Source organism: Polypterus senegalus, chromosome 18 (assembly GCF_016835505.1).
Source record: "Polypterus senegalus isolate Bchr_013 chromosome 18, ASM1683550v1, whole genome shotgun sequence".
Classification (NCBI taxonomy): Eukaryota; Metazoa; Chordata; class Cladistia; order Polypteriformes; family Polypteridae; genus Polypterus; species Polypterus senegalus.
Window position 1 is genome coordinate 85,354,111 of NC_053171.1, and position 20,689 is coordinate 85,374,799.

Here is a 20,689-nt window from a genome sequence, read left to right on the forward strand (position 1 = left end):
CGGGGCCCTGCCACCAAACAGTTTTTTGACCACCTCGGTAACCTCAGCCCCAGACATGGGGGAGCCCACCTCCGAGTCCCCAGGCTCTGCTTCCTCATTGGAAGGCATATTAGTGGGATTGAGGGGTCTTCGAAGTACTCCCCCCCCCACCGACTCACAGCGTCCTGAGTTGAGGTCAGCAGCGCACCATCCCCACCATATACGGTGTTGACACTGCACTGCTTCCCCCTCCTGAGACGCTGGACGGTGGATCAGAATCTCCTTGAAGCCGTCCGAAAGTCGTTCTCCATGGCCTCCCCAAACTCCTCCCATGCCCGAGTTTTTGCCTCAGCAACAACCGGCCGCATTCCGCTTGGCCTGCCGGTACCTATCAGCTGCCTCCAGAGACCCACAGGACAAAAAGGTCCTATAGGACTCCTCCTTCAGCTTAACGGCATCCCTCACCGTCGGTGTCCACCAACGGGTTCGGGGATTGCCGCCACGACAGGCACCGACCACCTTACGGCCACAGCTCCGCTCAGCCACCTCAACAATAGAGGCACGGAACCTGGCCCATTTGGACTCAATTTCACCCACCTTCCTCGGGACGTGGTCAAAGTTCTGCCAGAGGTTGGAGTTGAAGCTACTTCTGACAGGGTACTCTGCCAGACGTTCCCAGCAGACCCTCACAACACGTTTGGGCCTACCAGGCCTAACTGGCATCCTCCTCCACCATCGAAGCCAACTCACCACCAGGTGGTGATAAGTTGACAGCTTCTCCACTCTCTTCACCTGAGTGTCCAAGACATGTGGCCGCAAGTCCAACGATACAACCACAAAGTCGATCATCGAACTGAGGCCTAGGGTGTCCTGGTGCCAAGTGCACATATGAACACCCCTATGCTTGAACATGGTGTTTGTTATGGACAATCCGTGACGAGCACAGAAGTCCAATAACATAAGCATAAACATAAACCCCAATGTACGGGCTCCAGGTTAGGGGGCAATAAGTATGCCCACACCCGCTCGGCGCCTCTCACCGGTGGCAACTCCAGAGTGGTAGAGAGTCCAGCCCCTCTCAAGGAGATTGGTTCCAGAGTCCAAGCTGTGCGTTGAGGTGATGCCGACTATATCTAGCCAGAACCTTTCGACCTCGCGCACTAGCTCAGGTTCCTTCTCCTTCAGAGAGGTGACATTCCATGTCCCAAGAGCCAGCTTCTGTAGCCGAGGATCGGACCGCCAAGGTCCCCGCCTTCGGCCAGCACCCAACTCACACTGCACCCGACCTCCTTGGCCCCTCCCATAGGTGCTGAGCCCTTGAGAATGGGGAACCATGTTGCCTCTTCGGGCTGTGGCCAGCCGAGCCCCATGGGTGCAGGCCAGGCTACCAGGTGCTCACCATCGAGCCCCACCTCCAGGCCTGGCTCCAAAGGGGGGCCCAGGTGACCCGCATCCGGGCGAGGGAAAACGCCATCCAAATTTTTTATTCATATAGAAGGTCTTCTAACCGCTCAGGTTCAAACTGGGGGGGGTGGCATTCCTCCCAATCACGCCCTTCCAGGTCTCAGTGTCATTGCCCATGTTAGCATTGAAGTCTCCCAGCAGAACGAGAGAGTCCCCAGAAGGTATGCCCTCTAGCACCTCTCAACCATCCACTCTTTTAATTCACTAACACAACTAATTAAAGACAGTATCGGAGAAACCTCATTTGATCTAAAAGAAAGGTATAATTGGGTGTCATCTGCGTACAAGTGAAAATTAATGTTTTCTAATGATAGTTCCCAGTGAAAGCCTGTAAAGTAAAAGCAGTTAAGGTCCCAGTACTGAGCCCTGTGGGACACCATATCTCACTTCTCTGTATAATGATGGAGTACCGTCAGCACATTTCTGTACGTATTGGAATCGATTTGATAAATAAGAACTAAACCAGACAAGGACAGCACCTGTAAGCCTAAAGTCATTTTCCAGCCTATTTGGTAAAATAGAATGGTCAATGGCGTTGAACGCTGCTGTCAAGTCTAACACAATTACAGTGGAGTTTCCTCCATCAGAGGACATCAGAATATCGTTTACAACCCGCGTTAGTGCCATTTCTGTACTATGACCACTGCGGAAACCAGACTGGAATTTCTCAAATAAATTGTAATGCGTAAGGTGTGACTGAAGCTGATTGGCGACTACTTTTCAAGTATTTTAAAGGGAAAGGGTAACTTTGATATGCGTCTGTAATTATTAAGTATATGTGTGTGTGTCTGACTTTTTAAGTAATGGTTTAATGACTGACACTTTTAGTGCATCAGGTACCGTGCCATGCAATAATGAACTATTGATAATGTTTAGAATAGGCGCTGCAAGAATATCCATTGCCCATTTTACTGCACTGCATCTGGGGAACACTAAATACAGAGGAAATGCTTATTTGTCCTGTGAATAATGGCTTAAATGCCAATGGATACTTCATATCTGGATAACCTTTTGTTTTCCTTGAATGTATTTTATACTTTTATGATTAGGAAGATCATTTAACTTACAGTGGGATGCAAAGGTTTGGGCAACCTTGTTAATAGTCATTATTTTCCTGTATAAATCGTTGGTTGTTACGATAAAAAATGTCAGTTAAATATATCATATAGGAGACACACACAGTGATATTTGAGAAGTGAAATGAAGTTTATTGGATTTACAGAAAGTGTGCAATAATTGTTCAAACAAAATCAGGCAGGTACATAAATTTGGGCACCACAAAAAAGAAATGACATCAATATTTAGTAGATCCGCCTTTTGCAGAAATTACAGCCTCTAAACGCTTCCTGTAGGTTCCAATGAGAGTCTGGATTGTGGTTGAAGGTATTTTGGACCATTCCTCTTTACAAAACATCTCTAGTTCATTCAGGTTTGATGGCTTCCGAGCATGGACAGCTCTCTTTAACTCACACCACAGATTTTCAATTATATTCAGGTCTGGGGACTGAGATGGCCATTCCAGAACGTTGTACTTGTTCCTCTGCATGAATGCCTTAGTGGATTTTGAGCAGTGTTTCGGGTCGTTGTCTTGTTGAAAGATCCAGCCCCGGCGCAGCTTCAGCTTTGTCACTGATTCCTGGACATTGGTCTCCAGAATCTGCTGATACTGAGTGGAATCCATGCATCCCTCAACTTTGACAAGATTCCCAGTCCCTGCACTGGCCACACAGCCCCACAGCATGATGGAACCACCACCATATTTTACTGTAGGTAGCAGGTGTTTTTCTTGGAATGCTGTGTTCTTTTTCCTCCATGCATAATGCCCCTTGTTATGCCCAAATAACTCAATTTTAGTTTCATCAGTCCACAGCACCTTATTCCAAAATGAAGCTGGCTTGTCCAAATGTGCTTGAGCAGACCTCAAGCGGCTCTGTTTGTGCTTCCTCTGCATCACTCTCGCATACAGCATCTCCTTGTGTAAAGTGCGCCCAATGGTTGAACGATGCCCAGTGACTCCATCTGCTGCAAGTTGATGTTGTAGGTCTTTGGTGCTGGTCTGTGGGTTGACTCTGACTGTTCTCACCATTCGTCGCTTCTGTCAATCCGAAATCTTTCTTGGTCTGCCACTTCGAGCCTTAACTTGAACTGAGCCTGTGGTCTTCCATTTCCTCAATATGTTCCTAACTGTGGAAACAGACAGCTTAAATCTCTGGGACAGCTTTCTGTATCCTTCCCCTAAACCATGATGGTGAACAATCTTTGTCTTCAGGTCATTTGAGAGTTGTTTTGTGACCCCCATGTTGCTACTCTTCAGAGAAAATTAAAGGAGGAGGGAAACTTACAATTGACCCCCTTAAATACTCGGATTCACCTGTGTATGTAGGTCAGGGGTCACTGAGCTTAACAAGCCAATTGGAGTTCCAATAATTAGTTCTAAAAGTTTTGGAATCAATAAAATGACAACGGTGCCCAAATTTATGCACCTGCCTGATTTTGTTTGAACAATTATTGCACACTTTCTGTAAATCCAATAAACTTCATTTCACTTCTCAAATATCACTGTGTGTGTCTCCTATATGATATATTTAACTGACATTTTTTATCGTAACAACCAATGATTTATACAGGAAAATAATGACTATTAACAAGGTTGCCCAAACTTTTGCATCCCACTGTATCTGTTATAACCTAAAGCATCAGGAGGTATGAGATGATGATGCACGGTGCTCAAGCTCCTGGGATTACTTTATAAAGCAAAACAATTTACTGATGCAGAGGTTTCTGCGTCCTCCTAGTTGGACCTGCACATGTAGGAATGTCCTTCTCCTTAGGCGCAAGCAGCTCATGACAGCAAGTACCTGCCTGTGCATGTAGTCTGCACCTATTGGTGTAACTGCTAAAATGGTAAAATTGAAGCATAAAGTAATTCATAGTTGAAGCTGCTCAAAATGTTTCCCTGTTTTAAGATAAACAAGTTTGCAGATTCACCAATTCTTAGACCCAAAGATACCAAGGATGACACAAAACTGTGCTGACCACTGTGTTACCAGTGGCATTGTGGGGCACTGGAGTTACAAAGTGTTTAATTGCTGCTGCCTCACGTCACTTGCCGTTGTCAATGTGAGTTCTACATGTTATCCCAGCAAATGGCTTTCCTCAAACTTATTCCCAAAGTTGTTCCTGTTAGGTTCAGGGCTGGATTAACCATTAAGCGATCAAGGGAAGGTGGGCACCTCAGAAATCTTCCATTGCTGGATTTACCTGAACCATATGGTGCAAAAATGCAAGTTGTACAGCTGAACCAGGTTCCTCCAAAAGGGGTTCCCATATTAACTCTTTCAGGGCTGATGTCGACTTTTGTCAAAAGGAGGAGTTGACGATGGTAATCGACTGTAAACTGAGACAAAACCAACCATTATATTTTAGTTGGGCTCTCATTGCTAAAAGGAAAGTTAGATTCGTTGACTTGATGGAGATTTCCAGTGCTCACATGAGTAGCAAGGCACAAAGGTGCAAAAATGGCACTGACATCTGGCGACAGAATAAAGCGAATGCGTAAAGCAGAATACTCTGTGGATGACTCTGTGTGCCTCTTACCTCTGAACTGGATTATGACTTGTCAGGCTCACATTTTGATACAAGTGATTGAAAATAAATGTGAGGTTCCAGCTTCAGCTGATTGGTCCCCAGCTAATCGTTGTACTGGCATTGTTCGCCAGTGAGGACTGCCACTTAACAATGATAAGAGTTAGAAACCAGAAGAGAAAGAGAGAGGAAGAAAAGGACTATGTGTTATATTAGTTGGTATTTTTCTCTTGTGCTGTGATGTGGGGGAGCAAAAGAAAAACGCTTCCCCACCTGCCCTCAGGTGGTCCACATTATATATACTGTATGTAATGTACTATATACATATATCAACAAAGCCTTCCAAGAGAACCCTAAATACAAAGAGGCTATTTCATTTATGTTAGGTAGAATGCCCAGAAGGGCCTGCAGATTTTATTTTTTCTCTCCAGCCGTCTGGAGTTTTTTTTGTTTTTTTGTTTTTTTTCTGTCCTCCCTGTCCATCGGACCTTACTCTTATTCTATGTAAATTAGTGCGGTCTTATTCTAATTCGTAATTTGTCTTTTATTTCTCTTTTCTTCATCTTGTAAAGCACTTTGAGCTATACATTATTTGATTATTTGTATGAAAATGTGCTATATAAATACATGCTGTTGTTGTATAATACCTGTAAGCCCGTGCTGTAAAAAGCCTGGGGTCCTGGAAACTATTGAAATCGTCAAAAAAAATGTAGAGATGTCAGGTAATTGAAAGGGATCAACTCTGGGCGTCTCTCTCCTGGTAAGTTTCGTTCTGCCGACTGCTCGCCTCACTTGTGTATTAGCAGCTGAGCCAGTTTCTGTTTCCTCGGAGGTGGAGCCCATACCCTGACTCCACCTCTCACTTCCGGGCCGGACAGACAGACAAACACACTTCCACGCATAGACGTTTATATATAACATATACACAATAATAATAAAAAAAAATTATAAAATAGTAAAAATAGAGGTTAATGATATATAGCAGTCCTGGGAATACAACAATATTAGTATCTGGTAATCGTACGTGTCTTGGTCATGTTGGCTGTCCTGTCCAGTCATCCACTGAGAGTGAGTGCAGCTGATACATATGGGGGCATCAAAATCTTTTAAGTGCATAGGGCTTCTAAAGATCTTAATCCTGCTTTGGTTTGGTTAAATGACAATGGTAAACTGGTATAATGTGACTGTGGGCATCTGTGCACCAGTAAGTCCTGTGATTTATAGGCACTGTTTCCTGCCATGTGCCCGATGCAGCTAGAATCAGCTCCAGCTCCCTGCGACCCTCGATTGGACTAATCAGCTTGGAGAATGTAATAAGGATTCCCTGGATTAAGTGACGCATTGGCAACTTCCATAGGCCACATCAAAGACTGGTGTAATGCCCCGAGAGTCTCAGGCAGGCTGGTTTCGTTATGGAGAAGAGAGTCCCTACAACACGTCGTACTCGGCTTCATTTTGTGCGTGTAAAGAGCGATCACCGGCAGGGTGTCAGTTTACTGGTTCGTCTTTAGCGGATTGAGCCAAGTTAAGCAATAGCAGTCATTGTGGCTAGCTGGCGCAGCTGATATGGCATTTTTGATGAAGCTCAAGTTAATCATTAGCTGATCTACTTAAAGCAGACATACCTTACTCTGCTCGCCAAAGTCCGCGGACAGGATCCCTTTTTTAAAGACTTCTAGAAAACGTTATAGCAACTCCATTTCAGCCAAATACGAGGGATCATTGCGACTTGAGCATCTGCGAACGGTGTCCATTGCGAGTATGTACGTCTGACCGTCAGCATGACAGTTAGTGGCGCTCATCAGGTTTTGCTCGTTCTCTTCTTGCTTTCATTCTTTGCCACCGGAGGTCTGGGGCTCCTGTCGGATTACAAATTGTGTGGGGATCCTGAGTGTGAAAGTAAGTAATGTAAAATCGGCGCTTTAAAGACGGTAAAGGACAGGGAGGGGAAACGGATCAGTTTGTAACTAGATATGATGACAGCCGTGGGCGCATTTCTGTATGGAAAAGCAAAAAATAAAAAAAGAAGAAGATGGTTTAATATTTCAATACATCCAAACGCCAATTTATAAGAGGTATTAGTACATATGGTACCTGTATAGTTGATATCGTTCGGGTGTTTGCATTTGTATAAGCGGGGATTGCAAGAACGGGGCAAAGTTCGATAGACAAGCCTCCCAGTTTTAGACTGAATCTGAATGAAGTCAAAAGGCCTTTAATGGGAAACCCGTCAAGAACAAAAACGGCGTGTCACCTTCGTTTATCCACGTATGGCACATTAAAGCAGATACACTGCCAGCTTTATGGCTGGTGTTATGGATTGTGGCCATAAGGCATTAGTTCCTGTCTCTATCTGCCTTTAATGTTTTCAGCTTTTAAATTTCCACACACTTGCTTAGACTTCGATTTAACAAATGTTTGCAGACTATTTAAAAATGGGTCTCTTCCTGTAAAGGAAGTTGTTGGGGTTGGTGTTTACCACGAAATGTACTGTAAAGGCAAAGTGATTGACTGAAGAATGTATTGGCCTTTTTCTCTTCCTAGTAGTTTTCAACATGTGACATTTCTCTGTTCATCAACATTTTTGGAGCAGCATGTTGGTGCAGGGTTCACATCTCATGTGGAGTTTGCATGTTCTCCCCATGTGTGCATGGGTTTCCTCCAGTGCTCTGCCCAACTTAGGGTCCAAGAGGCAGGGATGTTCTTAGGCATACGCGAAGTACGCATCTGAGTAGGGCCCCGACTGTGAGGGAGGCCCCATGCCCAGCTCCGACTTACAATTTTTTTTTTGTTGTTGTCAGGCTGTGGGCCTGGGGCCCCTGTCATGCCCCTGGCACTGCAGCCGTCCATGCCAGTCCCTCACGTCGTGTGTCACGATACCCTCCTCATCTTAAATTTTATCGTTCTGAGTCGAATTCAGAGGAGAAGGGTAGAAGCAGGGGGGCAGCAGGCAGGGAATTGGGGGAGTGGCCACGAGACTGGGAATGTATAAATAGCGAACGCTCAGTCTGGATAAACCATTGCACAACGTGGATCGGTGGCGGATGGTGCGTTTTGAGACTATATTATTATTTAGATTATTAGTTCAACATAAAGCTAATATATGCATCTCGTAGTCTTATTAACAATGCTAATTTATTATCCAAATTGCAGTCTTCACCTAAATCCCTAATAATATTGTCACGCTGTCGTGACTTTGCCAAATGCACTCTAGCAAACGTTAATTTTAGAGATTCGTTTCGGATTCATTTAGGGAGATCCCCATAAAATCATGAAATATCCCTATATTACCGGCTTTCACCAGATCCAGAACAAAATCAATATTTTACCACTCTGCATACACACAAGCCTACATGTAGGCCTACTGGTCATCTAAGTCCTTTTCTGGACGTTTTATTAGAACACCTTCCGGAATCCCCACCCCCCATCCGGGGCCTGCACATCCAGGGCCTGCACATTTCTGAACCGCGTAGGGCCCCCAAACTGCTAAGAATGGCCCTGCAAGAGGTGTAGATTAGGTGGCTTGGCGATGGTAATTTGTCACCTAATGTGAGTGTGTTCACCCTGCTCAGGGACCACTACTGCCTTTCTCGGATAGGCTTCTGCAACCCTGCTTTGGATATGCGGGTTCAGAAAGTGGATGCCTAATAAGCTTATATTCTTTATTTGATTGAGCATTATTTTCTGCTAATAATTAACAAATGCAAAACTTTCTCTAATCTGGCATATTATGTGTCTTGAGAATGTATACTTCTTTAATTAGCATATATTATGCACACTAAAGTGTATAGCGCCTGGTAAAAATACATCAAATAATGGCTAATCATATTTTGTACGTGATATGTTTAACAAACCAATTATGCACTTACTGATACACTGATTCATTCTTTACAATTATCTCTATTGTACTTATAGTTAAGTTAAAGGTTCCCAGTGTTTTGGACAAAGGGCCACTTTGCTAAAGTCAATAATACAGTGGACCTCCTGTAGCTTGTAATCACTTCTTAGCATAAGTTCCATTTTGGGCAGCCTGGTGGCGCAGTGGTAGCGCTGCTGCCTCGCAGTACAAAGACCAGGGTTTTGTATCTTAGGCCCTTCCTGTGTGTAGTTTGCATGTTCTCCTGGTTTCCTCCCAAGTGAGTAGGTGATGTTACTTAGGCCTGGTGTGTGTGTGTGTGTGTGTGTTTGCCCCGCGATGGGCCGGCAGCCTGTCCAGGGTTTGTTTCTAACCGTGCACTCTATGCTAGCTGGGATAGACTCTGGCTCCCCTGCAATTCTGGTCAGGATTAAGTGGGTGAGGAAATAACATGACTTACCATTTTCATTTTACAACATGTATTTACCTGAGAAATGACACCATTCCTGCATTTTAAGTATAATAACCCCTCTGCCTTAAAGACGGGGAAAGGACAGGCAGCTCAAATGGTGCTGACAGAGCAAAAGCTGTGAGCATCACCAGCTTCTTGGAAATAAAGGACTGCCATTGCTGAATTTTAAAGAGAGCCATACACAAGGAGTGAGTTTGAGGAGTATGAAGGGGGCAGCAAGTGAATGGGATTGGGTCAGAAAGGACTGGAGTTTAAGAATATAGAGTTTAAGAAGGCAGAATATTCCTCAGTGGTTGTTTTCTAGCAATTTCATATGACCCTCACGGAAGAGAAGCTGATTTAGGAATGTGGATGTCAGTCACCTGCCTGCTTATATAAGTAAATAAATACATACTGTACATATCTCTATAAGAAAGCACATAATGAAGTAACATGTGAGCAATTTAAGTGACCAATGGACCCAACTTGAGACCCCATTTGAAGAACCACCACTTTAAATAACAGTCAGAGACGGAAATGCAAAGAAACCATTTATTCATTTTATGAACTACATTAGGAAAGTAGACATTTTTCTGACAGTGAGTCCACTGTATAAATGATGACAATTTCTTACTGAGCACCCCCTCTCACTCTTAGTGGTCCAGGTCTGGTTTCTGCCTTGTGCCTATCACTGTTCAGATAGACTCCAGCTCATTTCAGCTCCGGCTAGCCAAAAGAGCAGAAAGAAATGGACATTTGAAATATCAGTATATAGTGGATTTGGAAAGTAGACTCCCACACCCCTTTCCACATAATTTATTGTGTTGTAGATTTCATTATATAAGGATAATATTGCCATTTTTGCCTATCAATCTACGCTCAATAACCCAAAATGAAAATGTGAGAACATCCATCCATTATATGCCAACTACAGAGTCACGGGAGCCAATCCCAGCCAACAAACCCGGGCAGGGCACACACACCCCAGAGACAATTTAGGATCATGAATGCACCTAACCTGCATGTCTAAGGTCTGTAGGAGGAAACCCATGCAGATGCGGGGAGAACATGCAAACTCCACGCAGGGAGGACCTGGGAAGCGAACCCAGGTCTCCTAACTGTGAGGCAGCAGCGCTACCACTGTGCCACCGTGCCGCCCACATGAGAACATGTTTTCAGAAATCTTGGTTAACTTATTAAAAATATAAACTGAAACCTCTCATTCATATCATTATATAAACTTTTAATTTAGTACTTTGTAGAAGCCCCTTTGGCCACGATTACAGCCTCAGGTCTTTTTAGGTAAGTCTCTACAATCTTTGCATACCTGGGTTTGGGCAGTTTATTTCTTTCTTCCTGGCACATCCTCTCATGCTCCATTAGACTGGATGGGGATCATTTGTAAACTGCCATCTTCAGGGCTCTCCACAGATCTTTTCCCTCATGCTCTCAGAGTCTTTTCAATGCCATTTGGCCAACTCCAAGAGGGAGTTAGCCAGTCTACCATAAACACTTCATTGATGAACTGCTGCTGGGATGGCCGTCCTTCCAAAAGGTTTTCTTCCATCTCAGTAGATGACTTCTGAAGGTCTGTTAGAGTGACCTTTGAGTTTTGGTCACCTTCCTGACCAAGGCCATTCTTGCTTGCTTACTTGGTTTGGCCAGACTGCAACTCTAGGAGGAGCGTTTGCAATTCCATACTTCTTCAGTTTCACAGTTATTGAGGTGCTCCTGGGAACACTCAACGCTTTAGAAATAGTTTTATATCCTTGTTCTGATCTATGCCTTTGCATAATTTGATTATGGAGGTCTACAGAGAACTCCTTTAATTTAATGGTTTGCTTTATCACCTACACGATTAGAAATGAGTGCATTAGAGGGTCAGCTCAGATTGGACGGTTGGGAGACAAAGTCAGAGAGGCGAGATTGTGTTGGTTTGGACATGTGCAGAGGAGAGATGCTGGGTATATTGGGAGAAGGATGCTAAGGATAGAGCTGCCAGGCAAGAGGAAAAGAGGACGGCCTAAGAGAAGATGTGGTGAGATGACATGCAGGTGATGGGTGTGACAGAACAAGATGGAGAGGACAGGAAGAGATGGATAAAGATGATCCGCTGTGGCAACCCTGACATGCAGTGTGAATTGTGGGACCTCCTATACACAGTCGTGTGCCTTTCTAAATGATGTTCAGTCATTTCAGTTTGCCACAGGTGGACTCCAATCAAGTTCTAATGACATCTCAAGCAGAATTACAGCACCTGTCCACAATCTGGCGTGCTGTAGCAAAGGATCTGAATGCCTGTATAAATGAGACATTTCAGTTTTTGATTTTGAACAGATTTGCAAACCTTGCTTTCTCTTTGTCATTCTAGGTCATTGAGTGTAGATTGATGGTCAAAACTGGAAAATGCATGCAATTAAAATTAAATGTACAATCAACAAAAAGTAAGAGGAAAGTAAAGGGGTCTGATTACTTTTTGAATCTCATGTATTTTCATAAGATGCAGTAATGTTATAAATATCGTTGGACAATGACTGACTGACAGACAGCTTGGCTGATTTCTGTCATTTTCCTCCAAGATAATTGAAGCCAATGTAACAGTAAGTGTATTGCACTACTAGCACATCCAAAACACATTTAACGTGGAAAGAAAATTAATTAGACAGCATGAATTAATAAAAGATGTAATCAACAGTGCATATTCTTGGTTTGATAGATAGATAGATAGATAGATACTTTATTAATCCCAAGGGGAAATTCACATAATCCAGCAGCAGTATACTGATACAAAGAAACAATATTAAATTAAATAGTAATAAAAATGAAAATAATTAAAATAAAATTAATGTTAGCATTTACTCCCCCGGGTGGAATTGAAGAGTCGCATAGTGTGGGGGAGGAACGATCTCCTCAGTCTGTCAGTGGAGCAGGACGGTGACAAAAGTCTGTCACTGAAGCTACTCCTCTGTCTGGAGATGACACTGTTCAGTGGATGCAGTGGATTCTTCATGATTGACAGGAGTTTGCTTATTGGCCAGCCAGAGTTGGATAGGGACATTAAAACAGCTATTCCTCTTACTGATGTATAAACAGTAACACTAGATTTGTTTTTAAACCTGCTTATTCCAACATAGTGTGGTCGAAAGAACGTCACAAATACAGGTTTGGGGACCGTCTCCGTATATTGTCGTACAGACAATAATGAAAAAAAATGCAATGATTCAAAGTCTTGAAAGTACAATGAACAAGTTTACTGTAACAAAATGGTGGTTATATAGCACAGCAAAACAGGTGACAGGAAATGGTTGGCAAATGGTGACGTTGCAGCAGGAACCGGAAACAACGTCATTCTGAGGAGCCGGAAGTGAGGTGGTTTGTAGGTGCTGGAAGTGATGTCAGCAATGTTGGCTGGAAGTGACGTCATCGCAGCCATTTTGAAACCCGGAAGTTGCGGGATTATTTTTCTTCTTGTTTTCTGTTGGTAAAAGAGAGTTTAGGTAAGCACCACGTGACAACCCCTTATCTCGCGATGTTTTACTCACCTTTAGGCTCTTTGACTGCCTCCTAATCATACATGTGTAACAATAGGCTTACTGAAGACCTCTGTCTGTCTTGGGGAATGCTGTTCAGGGTTTATTCTTAACGTTTTAAATGGAAATATTTCACCTTTATCACTTGTTATTAGAATAAGAGAATTTAAACAATCAAGAGGGGGAAATAAAACACACCAGGTGGCTGAAGACTATACCATGCAGCAGGTGCAAAGAGCATGTAAATTACTAGCATTCAAAACTCATTACTTTGGATCTACAATATTTGAATTTAAAGATTTGCACACACACAAACTCTGGTCAAAATTTTTTTCCCTGCAGGTTTGTTAAGCCGGGTGCAGGCCATTCGAGACTATAAGGGACCAGATTGCCGCTTTCTACATTTGAAGACGGGAGATGTTATTTTTGTGTATCATAAGCTCTCTGGGAAAAGGTCAGACCTGTGGGCTGGCAGTGTAAGTACTTGAAATATTTATTTAAGAATTTTAATACAATTACAGGAAGGCCTGGTCAGCATGTACAGTACTGGTTTTGAAAGGTTAATTCTTCAGCAGTTATTTTTCTTCATAGTGGAAACTGAGTTATTACAGTGTGCAAAATACCCCTTAGTACTCAGAGGGTCCTGTTAGTGCTACTCTGGTAATGTGGAATATACAATCAATAGGCTATGAAGAATACTTACAGTTTGGATATGCATATCTTAAGTGAACTAATCCCAACGTGTATGGATACTGTTATGATTGTCATTTCTTTTTTATTATTTTTCTGGCAATATGGTTATTGGTGTACAGATTTTATTTATACTATTTTTTTTTATTTTGTTTTTTATTTTTGATTTCTGGGTCATTTCAGTAACATTATGTTCCTTTGTATTTATATAATGCTGTCTAGTCAACATCGTAACCATGTTTTTTGCCTCAATGATGTAACAATAGTTTGTGTATAAATATGGTGGTGTAAGCACGCTGAGTTATCCCTTGGTGGATGTAAGCATCTTTATCTTTTATCAGTATGTGTTGTGACAGATAGGGGGCGCTATCGCTCCCTTGAACCCCTGTCCAAGACTCCAGACACCAGGAAAAAGTCCAAATGTTGACTTTATTAATGCAGCACAGTGCACAACGCACCCTCTCCTCCACTATACTCATCCAAATCGCAATAACAATAATAATAAACTCTCCTCCACTCCCAGACGCATTGCCATCCTTCCAACCAGCTCATCTCACTGTCTGGGAGCTGCCACAGTCCTTTTATATTCCCTGACCCGGAAGTGTTCCCAATCCCCAGTCCACGTGATTCTTTATCACTTCCGGGTCAGGTACAAGTCCTTTTTTTTCCACCCCGGAAGTACGTCACTTCTGCTGTCGCTCTGCCTTTGACGCACTTCCGGGTTATAGGGCACAAATGATTCTCTATGCCTCCCTGCAGCGTCCTCTGTTAGCCCCTGGGGTATCCAGCAGGTTTGTAAGGGAAAACTCCATAGTCCATGATTCCCTGCTGGCATCCGGGGCACCTCCATGCTGCAGGGAGAGCTCCATCTGGCGGCCTGGGGGTATTGGCCGTGATGACAAGCCGACCATAGACCACAGTGTATTATCATGAAGTTTGCAAGACTTACCAGGAATGTTTATTGGATTCATCTACTCTCACCTTTAAACATTAACACACACACACAAACAGATATGCACACGTACACATAGTGATTCTATCAAGACAAGGTCTCGAGTGGTGCTCCATTGAATAAGATTCTCTATATAGGGCTTCACTATCACCAGCTCTAAGAAACATACCGGGGTCATCACAACACACATAAAAGCTCAATTGTTTTAGTTATATTCCAGTTACCAACCAAACAATGTCTTGCTTTACTGCAGTTGTTTTAATTATTGAGTTGCAGCCTCAATAGCCTTGATACACCCTGTGAATAAGAAAGTAGCTATCTAACTCACATTTGGTACCCATTTATTATTTCAATCACTCTAGATAAAAGAAAAAGTATAGAAAATGTAAAAAGCAAGATGGCATTTATTACTATATAGCAATACCAAATAGAACAATATATAATAGAAAATAAAATAGATGGCAAAGTCTAGATATAAACAGTCTTAATGAAAATCAGAAGTGTCAAGGGGCTAATGTCCTGGGCGGCTTTTTGGTTTAGCAGTCGGCGTTTTTCACAGGTTACGTTTTCTGACGTCCCAATCAGATGGTCTCACATCTCTGATGCCGCCCTTCTGTGTTAGTTTTTGATTCTCCTATTGGTCCATCAGACGAGCCGTATTTATGTTAAAATAATGCACACGTGGGGTTTCGAGACATGTGACATTCGCACATATTTGATTGGTTGTCTTGTCCTGATTCAGAGTGTTGTATCTTTTAAGTACTTCTGCACTCCTTCTTTTCTTAAGCTGTAAATGAATTCTATAATGCCTGGCCCTACAGTATCCATCCGTTCGCAGGATATAAATATATGCAAACAGGTTATGTGTCATCTGTACTTACTGTATTTCCTATGCCCAGGTCACAAAATAATTAGAAAAGAAACCGAATGTAACAAATACATAAATGAATAGTACAATAAAAATGATGCTTGCAATTCCTGTAGTTAAAGTCCTGTATATTCAGTTTTTCCTGGTCTGTTTGAGCAAAATAATTAAAATTTATTGTAAACAGTCTGCAATTCAAAAATTGAAGAATTTTAATACTAGGACAGTATGCTAGCTTAAAAAAAACAAGTAGAGACCTTCATTTTGGGGTTTTTGACTTTGTCTACATTTTCAAGACTTTTGTTTTTGGTTTCCCCTTTACTTTGACACTCATTTTCTTTCATCAGTTTGCTTACACCTGTCTGACTCCTTTCCTTTCTTGTACATTTTATCAATTCTCTGTCAGTTTAATTTTCATAATGATTCTTGAGTATCTGCATGCGCTCGGAACAGATGCAGATCCGCAAACAAAAACTACAGTACCTTGGATTTCTGAGCAGTATTACGCAAAACAGACGCTTTCAGGATACGTTCACACAAAGACTCTGTGTGTGCAACATTAACATGGCTATTTCATCATGAGGATTAAGGTAATTGCATGTCAAGAACCAATTCACCACCACCTTGCCACAGACCAGCATTGCAGCTCTAGTGAGTTAGGAGCACAGAAGGCAGGAGCAGACCATTTAGAGAGTAAAGAAGTGCTGACCCGCAACACAAGCACTGTCGATGTCCGCAATCTCAGATGTTTTCTGAAACTGTCACACTCTTCATTGAAGCAACCACTAATGGCTACATGTGCTGTTATTTACACTGGAAATGGACCAATAGATTGAGGCTATGTCCACACTACTACAGAGTTAGTACTACTACTGTGCGTTTTCATTTAAAAATGGCATTTTCAAACCAAAAAATCTCCTTCCATACTAGTATTTTCTTTTCATTTACGAAAGTATCTCTGTCCACTCTAAAACAACAGAAAATGCAAAAGATGTATGCGCACATTGCAAAAATCCTTGAAAAGATGGTACCACCAGCCACGTGATTAATGGCAGAACTGTAGCAGAAATGCAATTCACATGCATACAGATACAGTCATAAGAAAAAGTTTGGGAACCCCTCTCAGCCTGCATAATAATTGACTCTACTTTCAACAAAAAAGATAACAGTGGTATGTCTTTCATTTCCTAGGAACATCTGAGTACTGCGGTGTTTTCCGAACAAAGATTTTTAGTGAAGCAGTATTTAGTTGTATGAAATTAAATCAAATGTGAAAAACTGGCTGTGCAAAAATGTGGGTCCCCTTGTAATTTTGCTGATTTGAATGCCTGTTACAGCTCAATACTTGCAATACCAGATTGGTTGGATTAGTTTGTTAAGCCTTGAACTTCATAGACAGGTGTGTCCAATCATGAGAAAAGGTATTTAAAGTGGTCAATTGCAAGTTTGACTCTCCTCTGAAGAGTAACAGCGTGGGATCCTCAATGCAACTCTCAAAAGATCTGAAAACAAAGATTGTTGAGTCTCCTGGTTTAGGGGAAGGCTACAAAAAGCTTTCTCAGAGGTTTAAACTGTCAGTTTCAACTGTAAGGAATGGAATCAGGAAATGGAAGGCCACAGGCACAGTTGCTGTTAAACCCAGCAGGTCTGGCAGGCCAAGAAAAATACAGAAGCGGCATATGCACAGGATTGTGAGAATGGTGACAAACAACCCACAGATCACCTCCAAAGACCTGTAAAAACATCTCGCTGCAGATGGTGTATCTGTACATCGTTCTACAATTCAGCGCAATTTGCACAAAGAACATCTGTATGGCAGGGTGATGAGAAAGAAGCTCTTTCTACACTCAAGCCACAAACAAAGTCACTTGTTGTATGCCAATACTCATTTAGACAAGCCAGATTCATTTTGGAACAAAGTGCTTTTGACTGATGAGACAAAAATTGAGTTATTTGGTCATAACAAAAAGCACTTTGCATGGCGGAAGAAGAACACCGCATTCCAAGAAAAACACCAGCTACCTCCTGTCAAATGTGGTGGAGGTTCCATCATGCTGTGGGGCTGTGTGGCTAGTTCAGGGACTGGGGCCCTTGTTAAAGTCGAGGGTCAGATGAATTTAACCCAATATCAACAAATTCTTCAGGATAATGTTCAAGCATCAGTCACAAAGTTGAAGGTACACAGGGGTTGGATATTCCAACAAGACAAATGACCCAAAACACAGTTCAAAATCTACAAAGGCATTCATGCAGAGGGAGAAGTACAATGTTCTGGAAAGGCCGTCACAGTCCCCTGACTTGAATATCATCGAAAATCTATGGGGTGATTTGAAGTAGGCTGTCCATCAAATTGAACTGAACTGGAGAGGTTTTATATGGAAGAATGGACAACAATACCGCCATCCAGAATCCACACACTCATCAAAGGCTATAGGAGGACAGCGTCTAGAGGCTCAAAGGAGCAAAAGGAGACTCAACTAAGTATTGATGTCATATTTCTGTTGGGGTGCCCACATTTATGCACCTGTCTAATTTTGTTATAATGCATATTGCATATTTTCTGTTAATACAATAAATGTAATGTCACTGCTAAAATACTACTGTTTCCATAAGGCATGTCATATATTAAAAGGAAGTTGCTAGTTTGAAAGCTCAGCCAATGATAAACAAAAATCCACAGAATTAAGAGGGGTTCCCAACTTTTTTATATGACTGTAAGCAGTACAAGAAGCACCATGGAAAACTCTTGTAAGTCTGCTATTTTGAAATTAGGGATTCTCTCGTGAAGTGTAACCAATCAGTTGTAAAGAGCAGGATCCAATCAAGGAAGGGCTACGCAATAAGGACAAACAAATTTCAGTATAATGAAAGGCTCCATTTTGCAACACCATCCTGACATTTTCAGAGGTATATGACAGTTTTGAGGGTTGAAAACACCAAGATGTTGTGGATGAAAGGTGAAAATGAAGACTAAGTTCTGGGCCTTTGGACAAAAACATAGTATTGTGAATATAGCCTGACTCTGCTTGTGTTTACTGCTTCCTTGGGTATTGTAATGAGAGAGAGATGCCAGTAGGTGTCACTGTTGTTTTTAGCAGGGGACATTGTGGGCCTATAACTCTTTGAGACTTTTAGTACAATGTTGTCTTTCCTGGGATGGCTCAAGTTATCATTTCCATTGCTCTGCGGTGGGTTGGCACCCTGCCCAGGGTTTGTTTCCCGCCTTGTGCCCTGTGCTGGCTGGGATTGGCTCCGGCAGACCCCGGTGACCCTGTAGTTAGGATATAGCGGGTTAAATAATGGATGGATGGATTTCCATTGCTCCTCAGGATAGGCTGTCACTTTCTCTGAACTGATAAGGTAAACAGAGAAATGCATGTTGCAATGTGCCCAGTGGTTAGTATTCTGATTATCTGGGATGTGGGCAAATAAACCAATTCCCCCAAATCTTTTGAAAAAAAAAACAGGATCATAATATTTCTGGAGGGAAGCAGTTGATCTGTTTTATTTTCCAAAAATATGTTTTGTGTAAATTTAACAGACTTTTAATTTTTAGGTATCTGTGGTCTAGCACAAAGCTATCAAGAACCTTAGGGTGACAATGTGCCACCCATCCATTTTCTAACCTGCTTATATGGTTCGGTGTCACATGGAGCCAATGCCTTCCCAGCATACTGTAAATGGACATAGGGCAGGGTGCAGGCCTTGGTTACCACAGTCCCAAGACATGCATGGCTCTAAAATGGCTGGTTTCGTGCCACTGTGTCAGTGTGAAATGGAAAATGATTGATGCGTTTAGTGACTTAATTTTATTTGTTTTAGATGGGCAAGCTGTTTGGTTACTTCGCAAAGGATGCTGTACGAACAGAAGAACTATATGCACCCAAAGAAATTCAGATTCCAACAAAGGTAACGTGCTAGCTGCTTACATTAACCATTTCTGGGATTATTACTTCCTGTTTCCTTAGTCATTGTTATTGTCATAAACAGGAGGTTGTCCACCTTTACTTGATATATTCCTTGAAAATGTTTCTCCTTCCTAATTCTGAAAAGAACTTTTATATAATTGTTACTATGAAATTGTTAAACAGCCAGCTCTTAGGGTCTTTAATGGGATGGTCTTAAACCAATTGCCTGATGCTGTATTTCACAACTTAAGCTAACAACTAGAAAAGTAAAACTGGTTAAGGACAGAAAAAAAAAAACTTGAGAAAAGGAGGTGTGACAGATAGGGGGTGCTATCGCTCCCTTGAACCCTCAGACAGTGTGCCAGACACCAGGTAAAAGTCCAAATGTTGACTTTATTATTCACAAACAGTGCACATAGCACCCTCCTCTCCACAATACTCATTAAATCACTACAATACACAATCAATAAACTCTCCACCACTCCCAGACGTGTTGCCACCCTTCCACCCAGCTCAGCTCGTCGCTCTGGTGTCTCTTAAAGTCTTTTATAGTGCCTGACCTGGAAGTGTTCCCACAGTCCTTCAGTCCATGATTCCTTATCACTTCCGGGTCAGATAAAAAGTCAATTTCTTCAGCCCGGAAGCACGTTATTCCCTCTGTCGCCTTGACTAAGACGTACTTCCGGGTTATAGGTAAAACCAAAGTCTCTGTGTCTTCCTGCAGCGTCCCCTGGAGGTCCCTATGGTATCCAGCAGGGCTGTGATGAAAAACTCCATTGTCCATGATGCCCTGCTGGAACTCGGGGCACCTCTATGTTGCTTGCACGGCTCCACCTGGTGGCCTGGGGGTATTGGCTGAGATGAAAGGCAGGCCATATCCCACAGAGGTCATGTATATAGACCCGATGTCCAACTGTCAGCTATCTTAAAGGTAACTTTGAAGTCTTGCGTCTTCTGAAAAAATGTAATATATTGTAGTAGTTGCCATTCCGCCTAGTATTCGAGTGGTCAATTTCACTGATAAACACCTGTGCAAGATGCGTTCTGCCAATTCTCTGTGTTCATCTGTTAATACCCGTGTGAGCGGGATCCCTTAGATTCCCCATCTTGGCTTATTAACAACTGCTCAAGAGGGGTACCATTAAATCCATATCTGTTCTTATCAACACCCACGTGAAAGTGGCTCCTTTGATTATCTATATTTACCTAGTCAAGACTACTAGAGAGGGGTTCCATCGATTTCCCCACCTATTAACACCCACTCAAGAGGGGCTCCATCAGTTCTCCATATTTACCGATTAACACCTGCTCGGGAGAAGCTCCATCGATTCTCTATTGTTACCTGTTCGCACTTGTGAAGAGTTGTTCTTTCGATTTTCTACCTTCACTAATTAACACTCACACAAGAG

The 20,689-nt window shown here is 42.5% G+C and overlaps 1 protein-coding gene across 3 annotated transcripts in view; it reads left to right on the forward strand.

The window, feature by feature from the left end:
• The first annotated feature begins 6,665 nt into the window (after positions 1-6,665).
• The window catches only part of ctage5 (CTAGE family, member 5), an 83,842-nt gene continuing 69,818 nt past the window's right edge, over positions 6,666-20,689 (forward strand). For 2 of the 3 annotated variants that reach the window (XM_039742167.1, XM_039742168.1), the window contains exons 1-3: positions 6,668-6,927; positions 13,208-13,341; positions 19,195-19,281. In XM_039742167.1, coding sequence (XP_039598101.1) covers positions 6,810-6,927; positions 13,208-13,341; positions 19,195-19,281 — 339 coding nt within the window. In that variant the 5' untranslated portion in view covers positions 6,668-6,809. Of the gene's footprint in view, positions 6,928-13,207; positions 13,342-19,194; positions 19,282-20,689 lie in introns of all 3 variants that reach the window. The other variant, XM_039742169.1, reaches the window with a different exon arrangement.